The following is a 26,697-nucleotide window of genomic DNA, read 5'->3' as shown; positions in this document are numbered from 1 at the left end:
CTGTGCAGCTGTAATTGAAAAGCAGCACAGTTTTCTCTATGATCAGGCAGAGCGCTTCCTCAGCATTTTGTCCAATTATTTAAGAGAAGAGCTCAGGTAAAGACATTCCCTGAGCATAGGAAGCTTATAAGTTACTCCTCAGCACTGTCGCCCCAACTTAAAGTGTAACTGTAATTGTTTTTTAATGTGTAGGGGCAGTGATAGTGACCATTTTTGTAATATACTTTAATTACTGAAATCAGATATTTCTGTTCGAAAAATAGCTCTAAAGCAATGCTTCCTGCTGAACACTGACTGTATTAAGTAAACAGAAGACAGGGAGCGCTGCTAAGGCTCAAAATGGGCCACTTTAGAGCAATTTTTCTAATATAAATGTACGATTTCAGTAATTAAAGTATATTACAAAAATGGTTAGTATCACTATCCCTACACATTACAAAAAGAAAAGAATGACAGTTATACTTTAAGGCACACAATCGTATGTATTTTGCGGTCCGTAAAAAAAAAACACAGAACGGAACAGCTGGCCCCTAATAGAACAGTCCTATCCTGGTCCGTAATGCGGACAATGATAGGACATATTGAAATTTTGGGCGGAATGGACATACGGAAACGTAATGCACACGGAGTAACTTCCATTTTTTTTCTGCGGACCCATTGAAATGAATGGTTCTGCATGCGGTTCGCAAAACACAGAAAGAAAATACGTTCGTGTGCATGAGCCCTAAAGAGAACAGTGCCGAGGGAGATTACTTTAGGGATGAGGGTCCTGGACAATTATGTCCCCCTAAAGCTGGCGCTGACACACTTAGTGAGAAGACTAATAGGAATAAACTATTGTGTGTACCTTAATTAACTTTTTAATAAACCATTAAAATACTATAAAATGGTCGTATTTGCATAAAATGTCTTGTTTTTCTTCATCTTTTTTTTAACCATGAATTAAAGTGGAACCTCGTGCTATTTATTATTAATTGTCCTTAGGGATTCATACTGGGTGATCAATGGACTCCTATTGTCAGAGATGTACGACACAGCCAGAGGCATGATAGAAAACTTCCTGTACATCGTGGACAGGTGACGGACGGAGAAAGAAAATGCATCCAAATTAGCAGAATAAGAGACTAATTTTTATATTGAAAGAATCCACTATTTTGTGTTAGGGAATATTTTAATATCTTGATAGGGGGGTCGTAGCTTAGTTTTTCTGATGCAGAGTTCTGAAAACCCTGCCTACATACATACCAGGTTAAATAATGATTTGGGGGGTACTATCTCTCCTTGGGGAGAGAGCGCCTTAATCGGCGTGAGGAGACTTATAGGCCATAGATGCTCCTTTGGAATTCTGGGAAGAAAGAGACTTAGGCTTCTCATGCAGCTGTTTGTGTCCGGCCAGTTCTCCGCTTGTCGGCCGGAATGCGTACGGATCTCCGCCAGACCCCAATATACTTAATGGGGCCGGCGGACATTCCATATGCATCTGGCAGCTCTGGATCCCGAGAATTCCATCAGGCTTTTCTCTGCCAAAAAAACCTGCTGGAATTCGAACCGGAGATGTGAAAGTAGCCTTAGTCATTCCCATATACTTGCATTGAATCTCTATACAAGTCTATTGTAACAATGTTTCTGTTTAGGCTATGCTTCTCCATTCCACTCCCACCCCCCCTACTAGAAGGTTTTAGTTCAGCCAGAAATTGTATATAAGGAGAGCATTCAGAGCCCTTGGTTGTCTGCAGATAGAGACCAGTTATTTGTAAGACAGACTCCGCCTAGACTGAGTGACCAGAAGAAGACACTGAGATGGGGATGTTGAGCCACAGACCCTAGGTTACCAGCCTGTTGACCAAGGAGCCAACTGGACAACTGAGCCACAGAGCCTGGGCCACTAGCATTTGGCCAGGGAGATAGCCTTCTGAGACAGAGGGACAACAAGCTTGGGCTTTTCCTCGGCATGAACCCTTCTTCTGCACTGTAGGGAAATGGAGAAGCCAGCCAAGTACCTTTCCTGTATTGTTTTGCACTTGAGTTCCTCCAATGAAGCACACTGGTTTACTGCAGACCCTGACTCTCTGGACTTATTTCCCATTGGGGTTCACCACACCCAAACTCAGCCACTGCACTATTGAGTCCAAAGTATAAACAGTATGAAATAAGCTCATGAACCCCCTCTAGTGGTAGTTGTAAGAAGCCTTAATTTTATCACTTAACTCCCTGCAGGGGATTTGGGGCTCTGTATCAGAAAATTAAATTTTGTTATAAAGATATATTTTAAGAAATGGTCAAAAATAAAAATAAAAAACCACAGCCCAACCTGTGGACGATTTAACTACAACATAATACACACAAGTCTACACATTAAAATAAAAAGACAAATGATATTTTATGACTATTCCACTAGTAGTTTTCAATGAAGAAATATTTTTCTTACTCACTGTCCACACAGATACGGATTTATCCCCAATGGAGGCAGGGTGTATTATCTGAATAGGAGTCAACCACCATTCCTAACCTTGATGATGGAGAGCTATATGAACAGTCACAATAACATGACTTTTCTCAGGTACTCGCATATCAATTGGCTAGTAGGCAACATGACTGCAAGCAGTAATAACATAAAGATTCTCCTCCCTAAGGGAAAAAATCAACCTTCTGAAGAAAGAATATGACTTTTGGATGACTAAACGGAATATTTCAGTGGAACAAAATGGCAAGAAGTATACACTAAATCGATATTATGTACCAGCAGGGGGACCAAGGTAGGATGAGTTATGGCTGTGCTTCTCTACATATTGGGGGCGTTTATTATCCAGAAATACGCCTATATTAGGCGTATTCATGGTGCAGATTGTGGCGCAAAGGTTATTTGCACTGCAATCTGCGACTTTTCCCCGCCAGGTCTAAAAAAGTGGGCGCGATGTGGGCGGGGAAGGGCCAGCAGGGCGGTCTCATTCAACATTTTCTACGCTTGTTTTAGGCGTAGAAAATGGTCTAAATGTAAGACAGCAAGGAAACAGTCTTACATTTAGACTGGCGCTGGGTGCACCGAAATTATGTAAGAGGCCGGCACCTCTTCAGAACTTTGGCGGATCCACCGCCAGATATAAGGGTTATTAAGACCGGCATCTAAAACGCCGGTCTTAAGAAATGACCCTCTTGATTTAAACAATAGCTCATTTTCTGATGAAACAATCACTTTAAGAGTTTAATTGATATTATTTATGATACGCTTTGCTGGGGTACAAACCGGTTTCCAAAAAAGTTGGGACACTAAACAAATTGTGAATAAAAACTGAATGCAATGATGTGGAGATGGCAAATGTCAATATTTTATTTGTAATAGAACGTAGATGACAAATCAAACGTTTAATCCGAGTAAATGTATCATTTTAAACTAAAAATATGCTGATTTAAAATTTTCACGGTGTCAACAAATCCCCAAAAAGTTGGGGCAAGTAGCAATTAAGCCATAGCAACGTGCCCCTGCGCTTTGGGATGTGCTGACTGACCCCCTTTTTCTCTGCAGTTTGTGAGGGAGGTGTGGCTGCCTCCTCAGTCGTGCACTCCTGACCAGCTCGTTTGTCCCACAGGTTGATTTTAATTAGTGTTAGTATATAGCCTGGCCCGCTCCCCCTCACTCACTGAAACCATCTGGCACCAGGAGAGAGATAGTGTGTGGACTCTCATTGCAGTCCTTGGTGACCATGTGGCGCCAGGGGTGGTGTGGAGTGGGCCCGGCGTGCATGCTGGTAACTGCTTTCCCTGGATATAATGGAGGCCATTTTGGCACCTATAATGACAGAAATTCAGGCGGATCCAGCATGTAAGTGGAACCTGCACTTTCTGAATTATATGATAGCCACTATGGCACATAACAGGTATATTTAGTGTTAGGAACCCGTCTAACTAGAGATTGCCTTGACGTTCGGCAGACGGGCTAAAATAATTTTGTACAAAACGATTTGCCAAGTATCTCTAACTTATTAGTTCAGCATTTGATATTATGATGCAATTTTGTACTTTATTTGGTTTGCAGTGAGCTGTTGCATTGCTTGTTTTGTTTAACAGTCTTGTTCTCAGCCATAGCAACGTGCCCCTGCGCTTTGGGATGTGCTGACTGACCCCCTTTTTCTCTGCAAGTAGCAATTAAGAGGCTGGGAAAAGTAAATTTGAGCATAACGAAGAGCTGGAAGACCAATTAACACTAATTAGGTCAATTGGCAACATGATTGGGTATAAAAAGAGCTTCTCAGAGTGGGAGTGTCTCTCAGAAGCCAAGATGGGTAGAGGATCACCAATTCCCACAATGTTGCGCAGAAAGATAGTGGAGCAATATCAGAAAGGTGTTACCCAGCGGAAAATTGCAAAGACTTTGCATCTATCATCATTAACTGTGCATAACATCATCCGAAGATTCAGAGAATCTGGAACAATCTCTGTGCGTAAGGGTCAAGGCCGTAAAACCATACTGGATGCCCGTGATCTCCGGGCCCTTAAACGACACTGCACCACAAACAGGAATGCTACTGTAAAGGAAATCACAGAATGGGCTCAGGAATACTTCCAGAAACCATTGTCAGTGAACACAATCCACCGTGCCATCCGCAGTTGCCAGCTGGAACTCTACAGTGCAAAGAAGAAGCCATTTCTAAGCAAGATCCACAAGCTCAGGCGTTTTCACTGGGCCAGGGATCATTTAAAATGGAGTGTGGAAAAATGGTAGACTGTTCTGTGGTCAGACGAGTCACGATTCAAAGTTCTTTTTGGAAATCTGGGACGCCATGTCATCCGGACCAAAGAGGACAAGGACAACCCAAGTTGTTATCAACGCTCAGTTCAGAAGCCTGCATCTCTGATGGTATGGGGTTGCATTAGTGCGTGTGGCATGGGCAGCTTGCATGTCTGGAAAGGCACCATCAATGCAGAAAAATATATTCAGGTTCTAGAACAACATATTCTCCCATCAAGACGTCATCTCTTTCAGGGAAGACCCTGCATTTTTCAACAAGATAATGCCAGACCACATTCTGCATCAATCACAACATCATGGCTGCGTAGGAGAAGGATCCGGGTACTGAAATGGCCAGTCTGCAGTCCAGATCTTTCACCTATAGAGAACATTTGGCGCATCATAAAGAGGAAGGTGCAACAAAGAAGGCCCAAGACGATTGAACAGTTAGAGGCCTGTATTAGACAAGAATGGGAGAGCATTCCTATTTCTAAACTTGAGAAACTGGTCTCCTCGGTCCCCAGTACGTCTGTTGAGTGTTGTAAGAAGAAGGGGAGATGCCACACAGTGGTGAAAATGGCCTTGTCCCAACTTTTTGGGGATTTGTTGACACCATGAAATTCTGATTCAACATATTTTTCCCTTAAAATGGTACATTTTCTCAGTTTAAACTTTTGTTCCGTGATTTATGTTCTATTCTGAATAAAATATTAGAAGTTGGCACCTCCACATCATTGCATTCAGTTTTTATTCACGATTTGTATAGTGTCCCAACTTTTTGGGAATCCGGTTTGTACTTGGGCACATTATACTGCACTATAGGGTGAGATGGAACATGTTATTGGCTATTATGTCTATTTTTATTTATCCGATAAAGACATTTAAATGTAAATACAGACATAAGGATTTTCTTGACCCATCAAATCTAAGCATTTGTCCCGGCTAAGAGGAAATTATGGTTACTTAGTTCTAAATATTCTATTTTTTAGGCCAGAGTCATATTCTAAGGATTATGAGCTGGCTGTGAACCTCACAGCAGGTATGACCTTATTCACATTGTCTTCTATGTTGACGTTATATTATTCTTTAGGGCTGTCACTAAGTCTTTTCTATTTCTTTAGGTGCAGATCAGTCTTTATATTCAGAGCTGAAAGCAGCTGCGGAGTCTGGTTGGGATTTCTCGTCACGCTGGTTCTTTGGTTCTACGAACACTTTGAGGGACACGAAAACAAGCGTAATGATTCCTGTGGAACTCAACGCCATCTTATGTCGGGTTGAGAGATTAATGGCTAAATTTTACACCGATTTAAGTAAGACACCTCTTAACCTAATAAACTGTTTCCTGAACTAATGAGATATGTAAAGCGACAAGGGTCAGAGGAAGAAGGGCGTTTTAGCATCATTCTGTCTTCTAAATGGAGTCTTTTGTCTCCAAAATCAGTATACCGCCATGAAGGGTAGGGTGCTCCAAAGCATAATCTTGGGAAAATCTGAACCTCTGATCCTAAGAAATGCTTCAGGTTTGTGCTGTACCATGGGCAGGCCGCTCCATTTGGTGAACCTGACTTCCTACGTGTCATTGCTAATGGCACTGGAATCTCAGGGTCTGTCAATTAAACAAGCGGGGAGGTGCTGGTTGGCATTATGATGGAGCGATGGTACAAATGCAGTGAGGAACAGAAGTATTTGAACACCCTGCGATTTTGCAAGTTCTCCCACTTAGAAATCATGGAGGGGTGTGAAATTCACATTGTAGGTGCATTCCCACTCTGAGAGACAGAATACAAAATAAAAAAATTAAGGAAATCACATTGTATGACTTTTAAAGAATGTATTTGTCTTGCACTGCTGAACATAAGTATTTGAACACCTGCGAAACACCAAGAATTCTGGCTCTCAAAGACCTGTTACTGTTCACTCATTAATCTAACTTAGTAGCATCTGTCTGAGCTATTTAAAGACACCTGTCCACCCCACAGGCAACTGTCCGATGTCCAGCGAGTATCATGCACTGGATTTATTCTAATAGATAGGATACTTGATGGGCATGATGGCTGCTTAGGCAACTTGATTATTCTATTTACAGTTGTGTCTCCTAAAATGTATTCTCATTTCAGCCATTTACTCATCCTATGTGGCGGCCAGAGTTGGCCAGGGTATGGAAATGGCAGAGCAGCCTGTCCTACTTTGCTTCCATAACCCCAGCTACCTCTGAGTATTCCAATTGCAGTCATGAATGGAGAATGAGATGGGAATATCCCTTTAAGGAGTTAAAAGGGATATACACTTATCGATAAAAAATAAAGAAATGCCACCCCAGATAGAAATGTCGGATTGCTGCAAGACTCGACATGCAGTTAAGTTATGTCTCAGACAGGCATGTAAAATATTACAGTTGTGGTCTGGTTAGACATTGGGTCTTGGCACAAGAAAGCATAAAAAGGGTTCCCCCATTACCCTATAAAAAAGGCTCCAAGAGGCTACTTTTGGGTAGTGTACCTCTTGGTGAGAGATCGTTGACTGCTAGACATGCCTGTACAACGCACTCTAAGACGTTTTTCCCCGTCGACAGACTTTGAGAAGGGGCACATCATTGCACTGAGAGAAGCAGGATGGTCATTATGATGAACTTCCCACCATCTAGGTTGTTCTGACATGTCTTTTAGGAAGTGTTAGGATCAGCTAATACTTGAGGGCACGCACACAAAGTGAACGGGCTGCAGATTACCCAGACAGCCCACTAGTAGAGAGGATAGTTTCATATGTTAACAAGCACAAGCAGCTCACACATTTTTGATGTCCATCATCCAGACACAGGTGGCACCTTTATTCACACTCCCTTCTCTGCCTGAAGAGGTAGTGATGGTGAACTCACTAAAAGAGGGGCCTGGGTGTATTTCTGGAGTGTAATAATATTACAGGTTATAGTTATTAGATTTGTGGAGAGGTTGTTGATCCAGGGAGTTATTCTAATTGCCTGATTGGAGTCAGGATGGAATTTTTGTTCCCTAAAATTAGAAAAATTGTCTTCCTCATGTTTTCTTTTTGCCTTCCTCTGTATCAACTTTGCAGGATAACAGACTGAACTTGGCGGATAAACGTCTTTTTTCAGCCTTACAAACTATGTTACTATATTACCCCTAGTAGTGAAATGAGGGACACTAACAGCTCAGTGATATGTGCAGGCCACGTTGTGGCCACATACATTGTCTTCATAGCAGGGCTTTAAACTAGCAGTTTTCAGCAGGTTAATGCTCAACCACACACAGAAAGAGATTCCCATAAATGTCTCCACCAGATTAGAACACTTCCTTGGCTGCCCGATCACCAGATTTATCACCAGTCAAGCATTTATGGGACCAGCTGGGACACCAGCTTCAGCAACCTACGAGTGTGTAGGATCTACAGGCCCAGCTGTAACATCTGTGGACAAATGTGCTGCGGGATACCATACAGAACCTGTATGCCTCCATGGCCAGCCGTATCTCGTCTTGTATCCAGGCTACAAGGCCGTATCTCATCTTGTATCCAGGCTACAAGGCCGTATCTCATCTTGTATCCAGGCTACAAGGCCGTATCTCATCTTGTATCCAGGCTAGAGGCTGTATCTCATCTTGTATCCATGCTAAAGGCGTATCTCATCTTTTATCCATGCTAGAGGCCGTAACTCATCTTATATCCAGGCTAAAGGCCGTATCTCATCTTATATCCAGGCTAAAGGTTGTATCTCATCATGTATCCAGGCTAAAACCGTATCTCATCTTGTATCCAGGCTAGAGGCCGTATCTCCTCTTGTATTCAGGCTAGAGGCCATATCTCATCTTGTATCCAGGCTAGAGGCCATATCTCATCTTGTATCCAGGCTAGAGGCCATATCTCATCTTGTATCCAGGCTAGAGGCCATCTCTCATCTTGTATCCAGGCTAGAGGCCGTGTCTCATCTTGTATCCAGGCTAGAGGCTGCCTCTCGTCTTGTATCCAGGCTAGAGGCCGTGTCTCATCTTGTATCCAGGCTAGAGGCTGTATGTCATCTTATATCCAGATTAGGGGCACCCAACAGGGTCCTAGAGACTCCTTTATTGTAGAGTTTTTTATCAATAAACATCTCCTTTTGCTCTAATATTGTAATCACTTCCATATATCATCATTACATTCACACAGATAGTTTTATTCCAACAACTCCTTCTTGGTGCTTTATTTTCTGTCAATGAGTATAGCATTCATGAACTTACATTTATCAGTGCATTGACAAATCTCCTAATGGAAGGTTCTTTCCACGGTACTTGTACACTGCAGTTCTGTGAAATGTTACTTGCACTTCTTTTTACATTGTATAATCACTTGCTTTATTGTCTGTTTCTTTACTATAGATATGCCTGATGAGGCATCAAAATTTTCAACTGCCCTGAACCAGCGAGTTGAAGCTGTACAGGCTGTACTCTGGGATGAGAGTCTAGGGATCTGGCTGGACTATAATAGAAATAATACTAGTAGAAATAAAAACTTCTACCCTACCAACCTGTCTCCACTTTGGGCCTCATGTTACACAGACCCAGCGGTTGTAGAGAAAGCTGTCTCCTATCTGGAGGTTTGTTCATTTTCTTCTATTAATACTGATGCATCTGACTATTGATGAATGAACTTCCTGAAATTCGATTCAGCCGTTTTGGTCGACCGATAATTTTGACCCAAATCTAAAGTGCTCCAATTGCCCTGACAAGTTGTGGATGACGCGTTTGGGTTTCCTAGGACTGTATCCAACCCCCCTTAAGCTCTTCAATGCCAAGACAGCATTAGTAATGTCAAAGTGACAGTGACATATATGGCTATAGGTAAACGAATGGCAACCAGTGGTAACAAGTAGCCTGTTTAACCCCCTTAGTGACCACCCATACGTGTTTTTACGGCAGTCACTAAGGGGCCTTGGGCTGGAGCGCCGCCTTTTTACGGCTACACTTCAGCCCAAGTCAGCGATAAAATCAATCGCTGTAGCTCCGTGGTCGCAGCTACCGGAGGTAACTGAGGGCTCGGGGCAGTGATCAGAGACCGTGACAAGCGGTCTCTGATCACATGATCGCCGTAATACACTTTATCACGGCGATCACAGAAAATGTAAGAGAGGAGGGAGAAAGTCTCTGGTACAGCGATCGGGTCCCCCAGCGCTTCTGGTCCTAAGCTGGGTCCCGATCCTCACCCCCCACCCTCAAGAAAGATGGCGGCGGCGGCCCGGCGCATGCGCAGACTGAATGCCGGCCACCGCCGCTCACAGTAAGGTCTCTCTCCTCAGGAGAGGAGAGGGAAGTTCAAATTATGCCCCGATCGGGTCCCCCAGCACCCCGATCGCGGCCCCCTAGCACCCCGATTGGGGCAATATGGCCCCCAGATATGTTAAATAAAGTTATTAGGGTTCCCCCCCCCCACATCTAATTAAAAAATATATAAATGGTGCAGACATGCACACTGGGTACTGTGCTGAAGATCTGCCTTCAGCACAGTAACCTTCAGGGACCAATAATAATGTGCTCTGTAGGAAAAATATGTCTTTAGGTTAATACTTTTGTGTAAAAAAATGAAAATTTAATTTTTTTTTCACCTTCTTAGCATTCATTTCTTTAAAAAGCTAGTGGGTCAAAAAACTCATTACACCCATAGATAAATACGTTAAGGGGCCTAGTTTTTAAAATGGGGTCACTTTTGGGGGGTTCTATTATTCTGACACTTATAAGCCTCTGCAAACTTGGCTTGTTGCAGGAAAAAATATGTACTTCAAAAATTTAAAAATTTATGGTAAAATGTTCAGTCTCCTAAATAAAATAAAATAAAGTAATTTTTTTTTTGTAAGTGCAGCCAAAATAAAGTAAAGATGTGGAAATATATTTCTGATAAAAATATTGAATAGTATTTATGTATGTATGTGAAATATTGCAGTTGAAAATAGGAAAATGTGGCAATTTTTACAAATTTTCATAAATTTTCACTATTTTAATAAAGATACGCATATTTTATCGGTAGAATTTTACCACCTAAGTAAAGTACAATATGTGACGAGAAAACAATGTCAGAATTACCGTACTTTGATGTGCAAAACCGTTACAAAGTTATTCTAAGCTAAAATGACACATGTCAGATTTCCAAAATTTGGCTTGGTCATTAAGGCCCAAACAGGCTTGGTCACTAAGGGGTTAATAACTTAGCTTTTGTCCTTTTTTTTATATAATCCAAACATTTTCGCTATTAAACAGCAAATGCCTGCCAGTATGTACACACAGACACCTCCCGGGGATATGTTATCCTCCTTCTTCACCTTTCCTGTCTTCTGGTCTGTAAAATAGCTGACCCCAATTTTATAAATTTAGCCCAACTATATTGCCCAAAATTTGGATTCGGTTTCAAATCATATTTTTGTAAAAATTTGGCTCGAATTCGATATGCTCCTCTCTGCTTCCTAAAGAATATAAAAGATTATGTGACCCGATGTGTGTCTGTGATTATCTTTCTTTAGAACAAAGGAGAGAAAAGAAAAAAGAATGCGGCACTCACCCAAAAATACTCTTTGCAGCTTTAGGCCTCATGCACTCAACTGTGCCTTTTTTTGCGGTCCGCAAACCGCGGATCCGCAAATAACAGAAGCCGTCCGTGTGCCTTCCGCACTTTGCGGAACGGAGCGGGCGGCCCATTGTAGACATGCCTATTCTTGTCCGCATCACGGACAAGAATAGGACATGCTATATTTTTTTTGCGGGGCCACGGAACGGAGCAAAGGATGCGGACAGCACACGGAGTGCTGTCCGCATCTTTTGCAGCCCCATTGAAGTGAATGGGTCCGCACCCAAGCCGCAAAAAACTGCGGCTCGGATGCGGACCACAACTACGGTCGTGTGCATGAGGCCTATTCACATAAAAAAGTCAACGTCATGTGGGCAAAACACAGCTAGAAGGCAACAGCCGTTTCGTGCTTGTTGCGCTTTTTGAAAAACGGCTGTTGCCTTCTAGCTGTGTTTTGCCCGCATGACGTTGACCTTTTTATGTGAATAAAGCTGCAAAGAGTATTTTTTGGTAAGTGCTGCATTCTTTTTTCTTTTCTCTCCTTTTTTGCAAATACTACTTCTTTTTTTATGCTGAGCACCACCACTACTCACATTCGATCAGTGCAGCCCCAAATTAAATCCCACACCTACAGCAGGGCCAACCGTATCCTCTACATATTACTTTCTTTATCATTTGCAGACAAGTGGAGCACTATCATATCAGAATGGACTTCCAACGTCTTTTAAAGAAAGTGGTGAGCAGTGGGATTTTCCAAATGCCTGGCCGCCTTTACAGCACATAGTGATTGAAGGTGAGAAGCACGTAACACTTTATGTGTCATATTTGTGGTGATATTTCTCAGTTAAGATGACATGGTATAGTCGGGTACATTTACTGTTCAGTCAGCGTCCTGGTAATTTGAAGGTCCACTTGAGTCATGTCCTATTAGAAACAACCCTGTGAAGGCCATAGTCTTAGACGACTCATATTTGTGACCAAATTATGGAGAAGTACCAGTCAGAAGATTGATTCAGTAAACATCCCTTGAGCACAGACAAGTCCATTTACAGTACAACAATGGTCATTTTGCCTACGGCAATACTGGCCATACATTTTTTGATTTACATTAACCAGATCCACTGATTTTGATGGGACTAATTCAGCATATGGCGGATGGGGAGGGAAAGGAACCAGGGGTGCATGTGTATGGAGGGATCAGAAAGAACAGCTGTTGGCTGAACACTCAGCTATTGAAGGTGTTTGGCCACCTTTAGCCATGATTAGCATGGATGGCACCAATGAGAGAAGATACTGAGAGAGCAAAGTCAAGTTGGAAGGAGTTACAAGCTTTCATAGATGAGATGGTAGAGGCCATGGGGGAAATTTATCAACCCCCGTGGGCCAGAAAGGGGCTGTCAAGAAGTCGCAGTGGCTCTGCTGCATCATTTGCTGCAGTATCACACCCAATACTTCTCAAAGTTGAGTGTTTACATCAGTTAAGTTCAGACTAATCAATTAGTGGAGCATCAAAAGCTACATCATTGAGCTGCTAGTTGAGGAATAATAATGTAAAGTATGGTTGCTAGTGGGGGGCTATATTCCCCTCTGGACATTTATGGCATATCTGATGTCTGAAAGGAGCAAGTCCAACAGGTAAGACCGGCAGCTATCTCGATAACAGGGCCCCATCTCATGGCTGCCTCATGGGACCCACACCTATCAGACTTCTATGGCATGTCCTGTGGATGCCACATGAAAGGTTTGTTTAGGACTCGAAGAAACCTGGCTGCTTTCTTCCAAAACAATGCTAGGTCATCAGTATCTGATAGGTGGGGTCCGACACCCGGGACCCCGGCCGATCAGCTGTTTGAGAAGGCACTGGTGCTCCTGTGAGACCCGCGGTCTTCTGGCAGCTTACCAAGCACAGCGCCGTACATTGTATAGTGGCTGCGCTTGGTATCGCGCTCAGCCCCATTCACTTTTGTGGGGCTGAGCTGCTCCTAAGCCATGTGAAAAGCTGTGAGAAAGCCGCAGCGCTCACAGGAGCTCCGGTGCCATCTCAAACATCTGAGAGCTCATACTGGAAACTGGCCAAATCCCCTCCAGATCCCATTATAGCCAATGGGCTTCAGCAGTGAAAAGCTCCGGCAGGCTGTTTCTCTGCCTGGAACAGACTGACAGATAACTTTAGCACATGTGAAAGTAAATGTGTTCCAGAAATTTAAGTGGGGTTTATTACCATATCCTTCAAGTATGACATGTACTCCAACTCATTGTCTCATCTCTGGCAGGTTTGGAGAAGACCCAATCTAAAAAAGCACAGGACATTGCATTTAGTTTAGCTCAAAAGTGGGTGACAGTCAACTATAAGGCTTATGATAAATACAAAGCTATGTTTGAAAAGGTAAGTTGTCAGTTTAAAGGGAATAAATAACATAAAATGCTATGTAATCTTCCGGTAGCCTGTTATAGAGCAGGAGGAGCTGAGCAGATTGTTGTATAGTCCTGTAGGAAAAGATTCAGTATAACTTCTGTTTCATTTATTTCAATTCCTTCATGTTCTGGGCTTTGTAGTCCAGGAGGAGGTCCTATCAGTGATTGACAGCCTGCCCTCTATGACTGTGTATACACAGATAGCTGTCAATCGATGATAGCTCCACCTCCTGGACTTCAAAGCCCACAATGAGCAGGAATTGAAATAAATGGGGAATTTAGGGTACTTTCACACTTGCGTTGTGAGGATCCGGCAAGCAGTTCACTTACTGAATCATTCCCATAAAACTATATATCAATCTGCTCTGCTCCTCCTGCCTGATAACATGCTACCTGCAACTGCAGTGCCCCAGAGAAGCACTGCAAAGGGTTAATTTAGTGTTACTAAGTTACATGTTAAATCACTTATTTCTTTGTGCACTATGTATACCTAATGGCAATGTATGGGCAATATGTAGTTAACACTGGTAGAGTTGATTAGGTTACCAGGGTGATGGACTTCGTCCACTCCCTGGCTAGAGAGTCCTAGCTGAGAGATGCTAAAGCCAAGACCTACATGTGTGAGCTCCTGCAAATTAGGCCCAGAGAGAAGCCTAATCCAGAAGATACCACTCTGAGGCTGAAAAGCTATTTAACTGAGAGACTATCCCTTAGGGCAAGGATGCTCAACCTGCCTGCCCTCCAGCTGTTGTAAAAATACAACTCCCATCATGCCCTTCTGTAAGCTGATAGCACTGTCCAGGCATGCTGGGAGTTGTAGTTTTGCAACAGCTGGAGGGTCGCAGGTTGGGCATCCCTGCCTTAGGGGAAGGGAACAGACAACCATAGAAGGTCTAGAACCACTAAGGCCATGCAGTGGATTCAGACAGTAAGGTACCGCTTGTTTATGGCATGAAAGACTTTACTTCTGTGGAGGTAGTTAATTGCCTCAGGTGTCTGCCACACTATGAAATGGACTGGCTATCTGGATCTAAGATCAGTACAATGAGGCCCTGCAGCTCTGTAATATAAAGCCATTGATACATGAAGGTACAATGTGAGCACATGTATGTCAATGGGTGCTGTTTTACAGGTGTCTACTTCATAATTCTGTAATATGGCTGCTCATAAAGCCTTACAAGTAGGTATAGTACAATAGAAGTTAAAGGTAAAATATAGTTTTAAAGGGGTTTTCTGACACCCCAAAATTCTAGCATGGATAGAGTGTCATAAAATAAGAAAAGCAGCCGTACTCACTTGTCTGATTCCTGCCATTCCAGTGCTCCCTGCTTGTCTTTGTATTCTGGTGCTACATCGATGATATCCCAAACTACCCCATGGGATTGCTGCAACCTATCGCTGGCCTCAGCAGTTACATGGGGAATAATGCTCCTGTTTCTAGATATTCATACTGCTCCATACTTGAATTTGGTACCCCCTGTGTTCTTTTGATTCCCTCAAGGAAGAGAACCATCTCGCCAACCTGGCTCCCTATGAGTCATAATCTGACTTTCCAACAAGCCTTGGGATTTGACAAGGGAAAATAGCCAAGCCCAAGATCCAGTAGGATTCTTGCTGGCTGGGTGTGATACTTTGAATGTGGTTTAGGCAGAGTGCTGAATCTCCTTAAAAAGATTAGCTCTATATGGACACTTGGGGGAAGTACTTCATGGTATGGAAACTTATTGGTAATGCTCCATGGGAAACCAATATGCAAAGAGGTCGCTCCCAAGGAAGAGAACTTTCTCACCAGCGCAACCTCTTGGAATGCCCAGGCCCCTTGTATGGGCTATACTTACCTGCTCCCGGGCTCCCTGTCATGACATGGTGTGGGAGGGAACACCACACCCAACACAAGAGGGGGGGGGGTTGGCCTAGAAGCTAGGGAGAGGAAAAGGTCACCACCTAATGAATCCTAACCCTAGCGCTGACTGCTAACCGAATGAACGGACCTTAGTGGTAGGACAGTTCATTCATTGGAACCTAAAGTCTGACTACCCTGTAATGCCCTGAGGTAGTGAAAAGGCCCAAAGACGACCTGTTCCTTAAGCAGAAGGAACAGGGGTCTTGACTCAGACCAGATACCAGAAGGCAAGGCTAGAGGTGTGGTCATTACCATCAACAACAAAGTGAAATTAAAAGAGGCTGTCAGATGACATCACACACAGGCAGCCTCTCTGACCTTCTAACACTTAGCCTGGGAGTGATCGTGACACCCCCTCGGCATCTCCTCGTCACTTGGATCAAAACATCCGGCGATGTGGGGAGCAGCCAACAGCAAGTAGCAATAGGGGTGCGCCCCCTTGAGGCTGGTCACCATCGTGGCCTGCTATTGGCTGCTCCCCCCGTCGCCGGATGTTTTGATCCGAGCGATGGGGAGATGCAGTGGCTCATACCCTGGATACCTGAGGCCCTGAGAATCCCTCACAAAGGAGAGGCGCCCTGTTCTTCCAGGACACAGAAAAACAGGAGTCTCAAAAGGTCTAGAAGCAGGGAAAGGAAAAGACCATATGCAGCAACTGGATCGGCAGGTAAGAACACCGGAAAACACACTTACCTGCCGCTGCCACCACGACTGGAACCCGTGCATACGTACAGAAGCCCACACACCAAACCGGGCACCGTACAAACAACACATACAGGAAACCAGCACACCAGTAACTGCCTGGACCTCCATGCAGCAAGATGCACAGCGGCCCCGGGCAGCGCAGCATACAGACTATTGGTTCACCCCTCCGGGAAACCAGCCCCCTTCCAGAGGAAGACAACAAACAGGGGAAATGTCAAGCAACCAAACATGGAACACCAAGCTAGACATAACAACACACCAAATCATAAACCTCACACCAAACACACAACACATGTAAGGGAGGGAAGACATCGCTGGAGACCTCCATGTCCCACTAGGAGGCCCTCATTCTGGGAGATGAAACATGAAGACCAGGAGAATAATTCCAGCACACCCCATGGCTGGAGTACCACTGACTCCTGGCCTCTAGCCACAGTTAAGTTGAAGTACCTAGTGACCACACCCAACAAGGTGGTTAACCCCTCCAGCACCGGACAGAGGAGGAAACAACTTAAAGGGGAAGTGCACACACAGCAGAAAAAGCTACACGTTCCCGCAGGCAACAACATGCAAGGCAACCATGTCACGGCACACACCACAAAGGCCGTGACACTGCCTTCGCATGCTGAAACAGCAACACGTTGCCACAGGCAATAGCAAGCGTGGCTTAGGTGTCACAGCGCACACCAAAGGTCCTGACAAATATCTATACATGAGCAATTGAAAAATTGTTCTATTTTGAATGATCTAACAAAATGTAATGTTTCATTGTGGAAAAAACCCTTTAAAAGTCCAATTTTACCTGGCATCATTTACCGAAAGGAAGCCAATACCTTCTAATCCCCTGCCACTCCAGAGCTGTCAGATACCGTTCTCATGTTCCCTCGGGTCACATAGTCTGGAGCTTTTGGATGTTCTGTACCAGTATTTGATCATCCGGCCAATCACCGGCCACAGCATTCACGTGCTTAATGAGATCAACGCAATGTGGTTCTGTGGTTCCTCTTCCGGGTTAGTGTCTATTCAGGCACTTTGGTTACATTGAGGCTGCAGTTACCATGAAATCGGGGCAAAATACCATAGTTTTGCAAACACTCAATCTCTATGAAGGAAAATGAAAAGGCTTATTAGACAACACAGTTCTGGTCCCGATGTCTTCACATGTAAAGTTACATCTCTACAGCAGGGATGGTCAACCTGAGGCTCTCCAGCTGTTGCAAAACTACAACTCCCAGCATGCCCAGACTGCCTAAAGCTATTAGCCTACAGCAGGACATGGTGGGAGTTGTAGTTTTACAACAGCTGGAGCGCCGCAGGTTGGCCATCCCTGCTCTAGTAGAGAGTTTTCCGTCTTCTGGTGGATAGCTAGATTGCATACTTTTCCCAGGATTGACTGAAAGACATCCTGGATCTCCGTGAGAAAAAAAAAAAACCACAGAGATCTAAGTCCCCAATATAAATTATAATTCAAACAAGATAAAAACTGCAGTACGTGGTCATGAGTCCACAGGAAAATTGTACTGATGCGAAGCTTTGCTTTCCTTGTCTCTCTGCAGTATAATGTTGAAGGTGATGGCAAACCAGGTGGAGGAGGGGAATATGACGTACAGGTAAGTGACCAGCAAAGAGTCTTGCTAAACGGCCATTAAAGGGGTTCTCTGGCCTTTTCATATTGATGACCTAGCCTCAGGATAGGTAGTCAATGTCAGATGGGCAGGGGTCCGACACCCCCGCCGGTCAGCTGTATGAAGAGAAGGCATGTGGCGTGCCTTCTCCTGTCTCTCTTCCTGCTCGCCATAGACATAGCAGCAGCGGACAGGAAGAGAGAAGGGAGACGGCACATGCACACGCCTTCCCTTCATAGAGCTAATCGGTGGGGATGCCGAACCCCTGCCGATCTGATAATGATGACCTATCCCGAGGATAGGTCATCAATATAAAAAGCCCGGAGAACCCCTTTAAGCAAGTACCTGCAGCCTGCCTGCTGAAACAGAAAATTCCTACTTACCTGGTCCGCAAAATGAGATCCACAAAAAAATGTGGATGGCACACCGACGATATCCGTATTTTGTGGATCCGCAGTTTGTGGACCGTAATATACATATGGTTGTGTGCATGTGGCCTTACAAAGCTGGAACCAGCCCTGTACCTCACATGGATCCAGAGATCTCCCCATTCATTGCTCCAATTCTTCTGCTAGATTATCCTCAGGCCTGCATTTCCATCTTGCTGCAGCTCTCTTCCTATCATAGCTCAAGGAGTGTGTCCTTTCTGCAGCAGCTCTCTCCCTATCACAGCTCTGGGGTGTGTCCTTTCATCTGCAGCTCTCTCCCTATCACAGCTAAGGGGTGTGTCTTTTCATCTGTAGCTCTCTCCCTATCACAGCTCAGGGGTGTGTATTTTATCTGCAGCTCTCTCCCTATCACAGCTCTGGGGTGTGTCCTTTCATCTGCAAGCTCTCTCCCTATCACAGCTAAGGGGTGTGTCTTTTCATCTGTAGCTCTCTCCCTATCACAGTTCAGGGGTGTGTATTTTATCTGCAGCTCTCTCCCTATCACAGCTCTGGGGTGTGTCTTTTCATCTGTAGCTCTCTCCCTATCACAGCTCTGGGGTGTGTCTTTTCATCTGTAGCTCTCTCCCTATCACAGCTCAGGGGTGTGTCTTTTCATCTGTAGCTCTCTCCCTATCACAGCTCTGGGGTGTGTCTTTTCATCTGTAGCTCTCTCCCTATCAGAGCTCTGGGGTGTGTCTTTACATCTGTAGCTCTCTCCCTATCACAGCCCAGGGGTGTGTCCTTTCATCTGTAGCTCTCTCCCTATCACAGCTCTGGGGTGTGTCTTTTCATCTGTAGCTCTCTCCCTATCACAGCCCAGGGGTGTGTCCTTTCATCTGTAGCTCTCTCCCTATTACAGCTCAGGGGTGTGTCTTTTCATCTGTAGCTCTCTCCCTATCACAGCTCTGGGGTGTGTCTTTTCATCTGTAGCTCTCTCCCTATCACAGTTCAGGGGTGTGTCTTTTCATCTGTAGCTCTCTCCCTATCACAGCTTAGGAGTGTGTCTTTTCATCTGTAGCTCTCTCCCTATCACAGCTCTGGGGTGTGTCTTTTCATCTGCAGCTATCTCCCTATCACAGCTCAGGGGTGTGTCCTTTCATCTGCAGCTCTCTCCCTATCACAGCTCAGGGGGACTGTCCTTTCAGCTGTATCTCTCTCCTGATTACAGTTCAGGTGTGTATCCTTTCTCAAGGGGTGTGTCCCTTCAGTGGTAGTTCTGTCACAGCTTCTAACATAAAAACATGGCTGGTGGCAGTGGAAGAATGGAAGTGAACATTTGCAACCAGTGAGGTGGACATAGAAGTAAGGAAAAAAACAAACAGCAGGTGGCGCTATACAGATACATTTTATTGAATAACTCCATGAACAGACTAAATTTTTAATAACATACAATTACAAAGGTATTTGGATCCAGGTGCTGGTTTGTAAAATGTAGAATATTATTTGTGGGACAACCCCTTTGAAGTGACTCATTATGAGGACTTACTTCGTAGCTCTGGTATAGATCCTCTCACCACACAGTCTTCTTCTTCTCCACAGTTGGGCTTCGGATGGACCAATGGAGTGATTATACAGCTGCTGGACCTCTACAGCTCGCGCCTGACGAGCTCCGCCGCCAGCGCCACCTTCTCTGGGCTACTTTTCACACTACCTATATCAATCATTACTTTTTGGATATGACCCCCGGACCACCACTTGCCACCCTCAATGACTAATTCACTTGACTGTCTAAGGTTCTCTCACACGAGCTTAGTGCGTATTCCTCTTATTTATAATGGAGATATCCCAAAAAACTGAACATACCAGTTCACGCAGTTTACAATACCACGCACAAACTGTGGAAGAAAGCAGAGATCTTTTTCTGATCCTGGACAACCCCTTTAATTTCTAAAAGAAAAAACGTCTACAGCATGTGGGTGAGGTTTGCTCAAATCCCATCCACAGGGCTGACCGTATATTCTGCTATGGACATTGTATGCACAGTTTGGCACCAAAAATTCTTGACATTTCTGGTACGTAGACTTCTAGCTATTGGCCATTAAAGGGGTTCTCCTAGCTTTTCATGTTGATGACCTATCGTCAGAATAGGTCATCAATATCAGATCGGTGGGACCCGACACCCCCGCCGATCAGCTGTATAAAGGGAAGGCGCGCGCAGGGTGCACGTGCCATCTTCCTTTTCTCTTCTTGTTCGCCATAGATATAGCAGCAGAGATGCCACGTGCAAACTGCGCATGCGTTCCCTTCATACGGTGTCGGATCCCCGCTGATCTGATATTGATTAACTATCCTGAGGATAGGTCACCAATATTAAAAGCTTGGAGAACCCCTTTAATCTTCCATCTATCTCGGATTTACAGTGATAGACTAGGTTTAGGCCGCTGGAAATGTTGACAGATGTGTATTTCCTGCATTTTGTATTTGGAGGTATGCGGTGGCCTTTATAAACTTGGCACAGTTTACACAAATGGGATGCCATGTGTTCTTCTTATCTGCTTTCTACTCCACGTTCCACTGTAATACGCACTGTGTAACATTTTCATATAATTTTAAAATTTCTTTAATAAATAAAAAGCAACAAAAATATTTCATCTGTGTTCAACTCTGTATAATAGAAACGTGTTTCAGGATGGGGAGAGCAAAAGGGGCCCCAACATCTTCCCTCAAGCACTTTAAAGGGGTTGTGCACGTTTGGGGGTGGGGATTAAGTTTGGCAAACTCCCCCCTCTTGGGGAGACCTACAACAGGTAGCATACCACCCTGCATCCCAATGCTGGCTCCCAGCTCCTGTGCTCTCTGGCCTCCACTGCTCAGCTCAGGTCCCTGAATGTAAAGTTCCATTTTGACCATGGCTGGTAGCAGCGGTGACCTGCTCCATTTGCGTCATGACAAATTGTCACGTGATGCTAGGGGAGCAGGTCATCACTGCGGCCATCGATTTGCTGCACTGGCGTCAAAATGGGATTTTACATCCAGGGATCCGAGCAGAGGTGGGAGAGTGCAGGAACTGGGAGCCAGCGCACTCTGCCCAGGAGCGGGGGTTGCCAACCCCTTTAACTGCTTCCCGACCGCCTAACGCAGGGATGCATCTTGGCGGCGGTCGATTCATTCCTCCTAGATGCATCGGCGCGTCATCTCGCGAGACGCGAGATTTCCTGTGAACGCGTGCACACAGGCGCACGCGTTCACAGGATCGGCCGGTAAGCGAGTGGATCTACAGCCTGCCAGCGGCGATCGCTCGCTGGCAGGCTGTAGATGAGATTTTTTTAACCCCTAACAGGTATATTAGACGCTGTTTTGATAACAGCGTCTAATATACCTGCTACCTGGTCCTCTGGTGGTCCCTTTTGCTTGGATCGACCACCAGAGGACACAGGTAGCTCAGTAATAAGTAGCACCACACTACACTACACTACACCCACCCTGGTCACTTATTAACCCCTGATCACCCCATATAGACTCCCTGATCACCCCCCTGTCATTGATCACCCCCCCTGTCATTGATCATCCCCCTGTAAGGCTCCATTCAGACGTTCGTATGTGTTTTACGGATCCACGGATCGGATCCGCAAAACACATACGGACGTCTGAATGGAGCCTTACAGGGGGTGATCACCCCATATACACTCCCTGATCACCCCCCTGTCATTGATCACCCCCCTGTAAGGCTCCATTCAGACGTCCATATGTGTTTTGCGGATCCGTGGATCCGCAAAACACGGACACAGCGGATCTGCAAAACACATACGGATGTCTGAATGGAGCCTTACAGGGGGGTGATCAATGACAGGGTGGTGATCACCCCATATATACTCCCTGATCACCCCCCTGTCATTGATCACCCCCCTGTAAGGCTCCATTCAGACATTTTTTTGGGCACAAGTTAGCGGAAATTGATGATTTTTTTTTTTTCTTACAAAGTCTCATATTCCACTAACTTGTGACAAAAAATAAAAACTAACATGAACTCACTATGCCCATCACGAAATACCTTGGGGTGTCTTCTTTCCAAAATGGGGTCACTTGTGGGGTAGTTATACTGCCCTGGCATTTTAGGGGCCCAAATGCGTGCAAAGTAGTTTGAAATCAAAATCTGTAAAAAAATGGCCTGTGAAATCTGAAAGGTGCTCTTTGGAATGTGGGCACCTTTGCCCACCTAGGCTGCAAAAAAGTGTCACACATGTGGTATCGCCGTACTCAATGTGTTTTGGGGTGTCATTTTACATATACCCATGCTGGGTGAGAGAAATATCTCGGCAAAAAACAACTTTTCCCATTTCTTTATACAAAGTTGGCATTTGACAAAGATATTTATATCACCCAGCATAGGGTATATGTAAGAATACACCCCAAAACACGTTCCCCAACTTCTCCTGAGTACGGCGATACCACATGTGTGACCCTTTTTTGCAGCCTAGGTGGGCAAAGGGGCACACATTCCAAAGAGCACCTTTAGGATTTCACAGGCCATTTTTTACACATTTTGATTTCAAACTACTTTGCACGCATTTGGGCCCCTAAAATGCCAGGGCAGTATAACTACCCCACAAGTGACCCCATTTTGGAAAGAAGACACCCCAAGGTATTTCATGATGGGCATAGTCAGTTCATGGAAGTTTTTATTTTTTGTCACAAGTTAGTGGAATATGAGACTTTGTAAGGAAAAAAAAAAAAAAAAAATTCATCATTTTCCGCTAACTTGTGACAAAAAATAAAAAGTTCTATGAACTCACTATGCTCATCAGCGAATACCTTAGGGTTTCTACTTTCCGAAATGGGGTTATTTGTGGGGTTTTTCTACTGTCTGGGCATTGTAGAACCTCAGGAAACATGACAGGTGCTCAGAAAGTCAGAGCTGCTTCAAAAAGCGGAAATTCACATTTTTGTACCATAGTTTGTAAACGCTATAACTTTTACCCAAACCATTTTTTTTTTTACCCAAACATTTCTTTTTTAATCAAAGACATGTAGAACAATAAATTTAGAGAAAAATTTATATATAGATGTCGTTTTAAAAAAAAATAATTTACAACTGAAAGTGAAAAATGTCATTTTTTGGGAAAATTTTTGTTACATTTCGATTAATAACAAAAAAAGTAAAAATGTCAGCAGCAATGAAATACCACCAAATAAAAGCTCTATTAGGCTGCGTTCACACGAGCGAGTTTTCCACGCGGGTGCAATGCGGTAGGTTAACGTATTGCACCCGCACTGAATCCTGACCCATTTATTTCAATGGGTCTGTGTACATGAGCGTTTTTTTTCACGCATCACTTCTGCAATGCTTTAAAATCGCAGCATGTTCTATATTCTGCGTTTTTCACGCAGCCCTGGCTCCATAGAAGTGAATGGGGCTGCGTGAATAACGCATTGCATCTGCAAGCAAGTGCGGGTGCAATGCGTTTTTCACTGATGGTTGCTAGGAGATGTTGTTTGTAAACCTTCCGTTTTTTATCACGCGCGTGAAAAACGCATCAAAACGCATTGCACCCGCGCGGAATAAACTGAACAACTAAACGCAATCGCAGACAAAACTGACTGAACTTGCTTGCAAAATAGTGCGAGTTTCACTGAACGCACCCTGAACGCATCCTGAGCCAATCCGTCACGCCCGTGTGAACCCAGCCTTATTGAGAAGAAGAGGAGGTAAAATTCATTTGGGTGGTAAGTTGCATGACTGAGCAATAAACGGTGAAAGTAGTGTAGTGCAGAAGTGTAAAAAGTGCTCTGGTCATTAAGGGTGTTTCAGCTGGGGGGGGGCTGAGGTGGTTAAAGATGCCAGCAACAGGACATACAGTGCCTTGAAGAAGTATTCATGCCCCTTGAACTTTTCCAAATTTTTTAAGGTTACCCTCACAAACTTAAATGTATTTTACTGGGATTTTATGTGATAGACCAACACAAAGTAGGAAGATTTTTTTTAAAATACAAATCTGGAAAGTGTGGCTTTCATTTGGTATTAAGTCCCCTGTACTCTGATACCCCTAAATAATGTCCAGTGTGACCAACTGCCTTCAGAAGTCACCTCATTAGTAAATAGAGTCCACCTGTGTGTAATGTATTCTCAGTATAACTACAGCTGTTCTGTGAAGGCCTCAGAGGTTTGTTAGAGAGCATTAGTGATCAAACAGCATCATGAAAACCAAGGAACACACCAGTAAGGTTTAGGGATAAAGTTGTAGAGAAGTGTAAAGCAGGAGTTATAAAAAATATTCCAAGCTCTGAACATCTCACAGAGCACTGTTCAATCTATCATCCAAAATGGAAGGAGTATTGCATAACTGCAAACCTACCAAGACATTGCCGTCCACCTAAACTGAGAGCCCAGGCAAGGAGAGCACTGGCAAGGAGAAGCAGCCAAGAGGCCCATGGTCACTTTGGAGGAGCTGCAGAGATCCACAGCTCAGGTGGGAGAATCTGTCCACAGGACAACTATTAGTCGTGTACTCCTCAAATGTGGCCTTTATAGAAGAGTGGCAAGAAAAAAGCCATTTCTGAAAGCAAGCCATAAGAAATCCTGTTTGCAGGTTGCCACAAGCCATGTAGGGGACACAGCAACCATGTGGAAGAAGGTGCTCTGGTCAGATGAGACCAAAGTTTAACTTTTTGGCCTAAATGCAAAATGCTATGTGTGGTAGAAAACTAACACTGCACATCACCCTGAACACACCATCCCCACCGTGAAACATGGTGGTGGCAGCTTCGGGCTTTTTTTTCAGCAGGGACAGGGAAGCTGGTCAGAGTTGATGGGAAGATGGGTGAAGCTAAATACAGGGCAATCCTGGAGGAAACCTGTTAGAGGCTGCAAAATACATGAGACTGCGGCGGAGGTTCACCTTCCAGCAGGACAATGACCCTAAACCTACAGCCAGAGCTACAATAGAATATATCCATGTGTTAGACTGGCCTAGTCATCCAGACCTAAATCCCACTGAGAATCTAAGGCAGAACTTGAGAATTGCTGCTCACCGACGTTCTCCATCCAATCTGAGTGTGAGCTCTTCTGCAAAGAAAATGGGCAACAATTTCAGCCTCTAGATGTATAAAGCTGGTAGAGACAGACCCCAAAAGACCTGCAGCTGTAATTGCAGTGAAAAGTGGTCCTACAAAGTATTGAATACAAATGCACGCCACACTTTCCAGATTCTTATTTAAAAAAATTAAAACCATCTATAATTTTTTTTTCACTTTACACATACTTCCTACTTTGTGTTGGTCTATCACATAAAATCCAAAATCAAACACATTTCTGGGTGTAACATGAAAAAATGTGAAAGAGTTTAAGAAGTGTGAATACATTTTCAAGGCCATGTAGGAGAACGCCCTTTTCTTTAGAGCTTTGGTCCCACCTGCCGCACTGCTGCCTGTAACTGAATCCAGTGGTCGAACACTAATACAAAATACAACATGCTGTATCTTGCAGCTCACAGAATACAGGCTCAGAGTTAAGCCTCATCCACACGTCCGTGTCCGTGCTCAAATCTGTGAGCAGGTGGTCAGTGATGCATCAGTGAAGCTGTCCGTGAAGGATCCGTGTTGGGTCTGTGTGTCCGTGTTACATCCGTGTTTCACTGACACTGAACAGCTGAAAAATAATTTTCAAAGCATCTCTTCTTAATAATCTGTGAAACTCGGATGCAACACGACTATAATGGACGTGATGGATCCGTGAACACGGACAAAATAGAGCATGCGTCCATGTTAAAAACACTGACCCACGGACTGTGCTAAAACACTGATGTGTGAATATACACATTAAAATGAATCGGGACGTGTGTTGTCCGTGGAGAAGACGTACAGCACAGGTCCGTGAAACACTGATGTGTGAATGAGGCTTTACTAATGTGTATGTCTAAATAAGCGACACAAAATGGCACATCATGTAGCTTCTTTAAACTTTCTTCCAACATGCTCGACAAGGGGGAAAGGGGGGGCGCACGATTAGCAGAACGTGGGCAGAGCTTCGTTGTAAAGTGAGTGGGCCTAAGACGCGACAATTTGTGCCAAATGTCGGTGCCATTCTGGCGCAAAAATCTGTCTGAAAGTAAGCCTATCAATAGTATTACCCTGGGTTCACACCTGAGCGTTTCTGAGACGCGCGTTTTAACGCGCGTTTAACGCGCGTTTTTATGCGCGTTTTTTGCAATAGTAAACGCGCGTTTGACGCGCGTTTCTGTGATTGACTGCAGTGTTGTCCAATCAGCAAATATCCCTGTGTATATGAAGTTTGGCCAATCCTAGCGCATTGGAGGTGTGAAATTCCATGTGTGTTGGTAGAGTGTGTGGTTTGGAGTCATGGAATGTTATAGACGGCGACGTGTTGCGGCACTTGTTGCAGCTATCCAGCTG

The 26,697-nt window shown here is 44.3% G+C and overlaps 1 protein-coding gene across 2 annotated transcripts in view; it reads left to right on the top strand.

The window, feature by feature from the left end:
- TREH (trehalase) overlaps positions 1-20,934 on the top strand; it is a 51,559-nt gene extending 30,625 nt beyond the window's left edge. Inside the window, exons 6-15 of one of the 2 annotated variants that reach the window (XM_044289574.1) lie at positions 985-1,077; positions 2,444-2,560; positions 2,634-2,756; positions 5,716-5,765; positions 5,848-6,036; positions 9,097-9,314; positions 11,954-12,065; positions 13,546-13,658; positions 17,852-17,905; positions 19,888-20,934. In XM_044289574.1, the coding sequence (XP_044145509.1) occupies positions 985-1,077; positions 2,444-2,560; positions 2,634-2,756; positions 5,716-5,765; positions 5,848-6,036; positions 9,097-9,314; positions 11,954-12,065; positions 13,546-13,658; positions 17,852-17,905; positions 19,888-20,028 (1,210 nt within the window). In that variant the 3' untranslated portion in view covers positions 20,029-20,934. The remainder of the gene's footprint in view (positions 1-984; positions 1,078-2,443; positions 2,561-2,633; positions 2,757-5,715; positions 5,766-5,847; positions 6,037-9,096; positions 9,315-11,953; positions 12,066-13,545; positions 13,659-17,851; positions 17,906-19,887) is intronic. The other variant, XM_044289575.1, reaches the window with a different exon arrangement.
- Positions 20,935-26,697: the final 5,763 nt, after the last annotated feature.

Source organism: Bufo gargarizans, chromosome 4, assembly GCF_014858855.1.
Source record: "Bufo gargarizans isolate SCDJY-AF-19 chromosome 4, ASM1485885v1, whole genome shotgun sequence".
NCBI lineage: Eukaryota > Metazoa > Chordata > Amphibia > Anura > Bufonidae > Bufo > Bufo gargarizans.
This window is presented reverse-complemented; position numbering and strand designations above follow the sequence as displayed.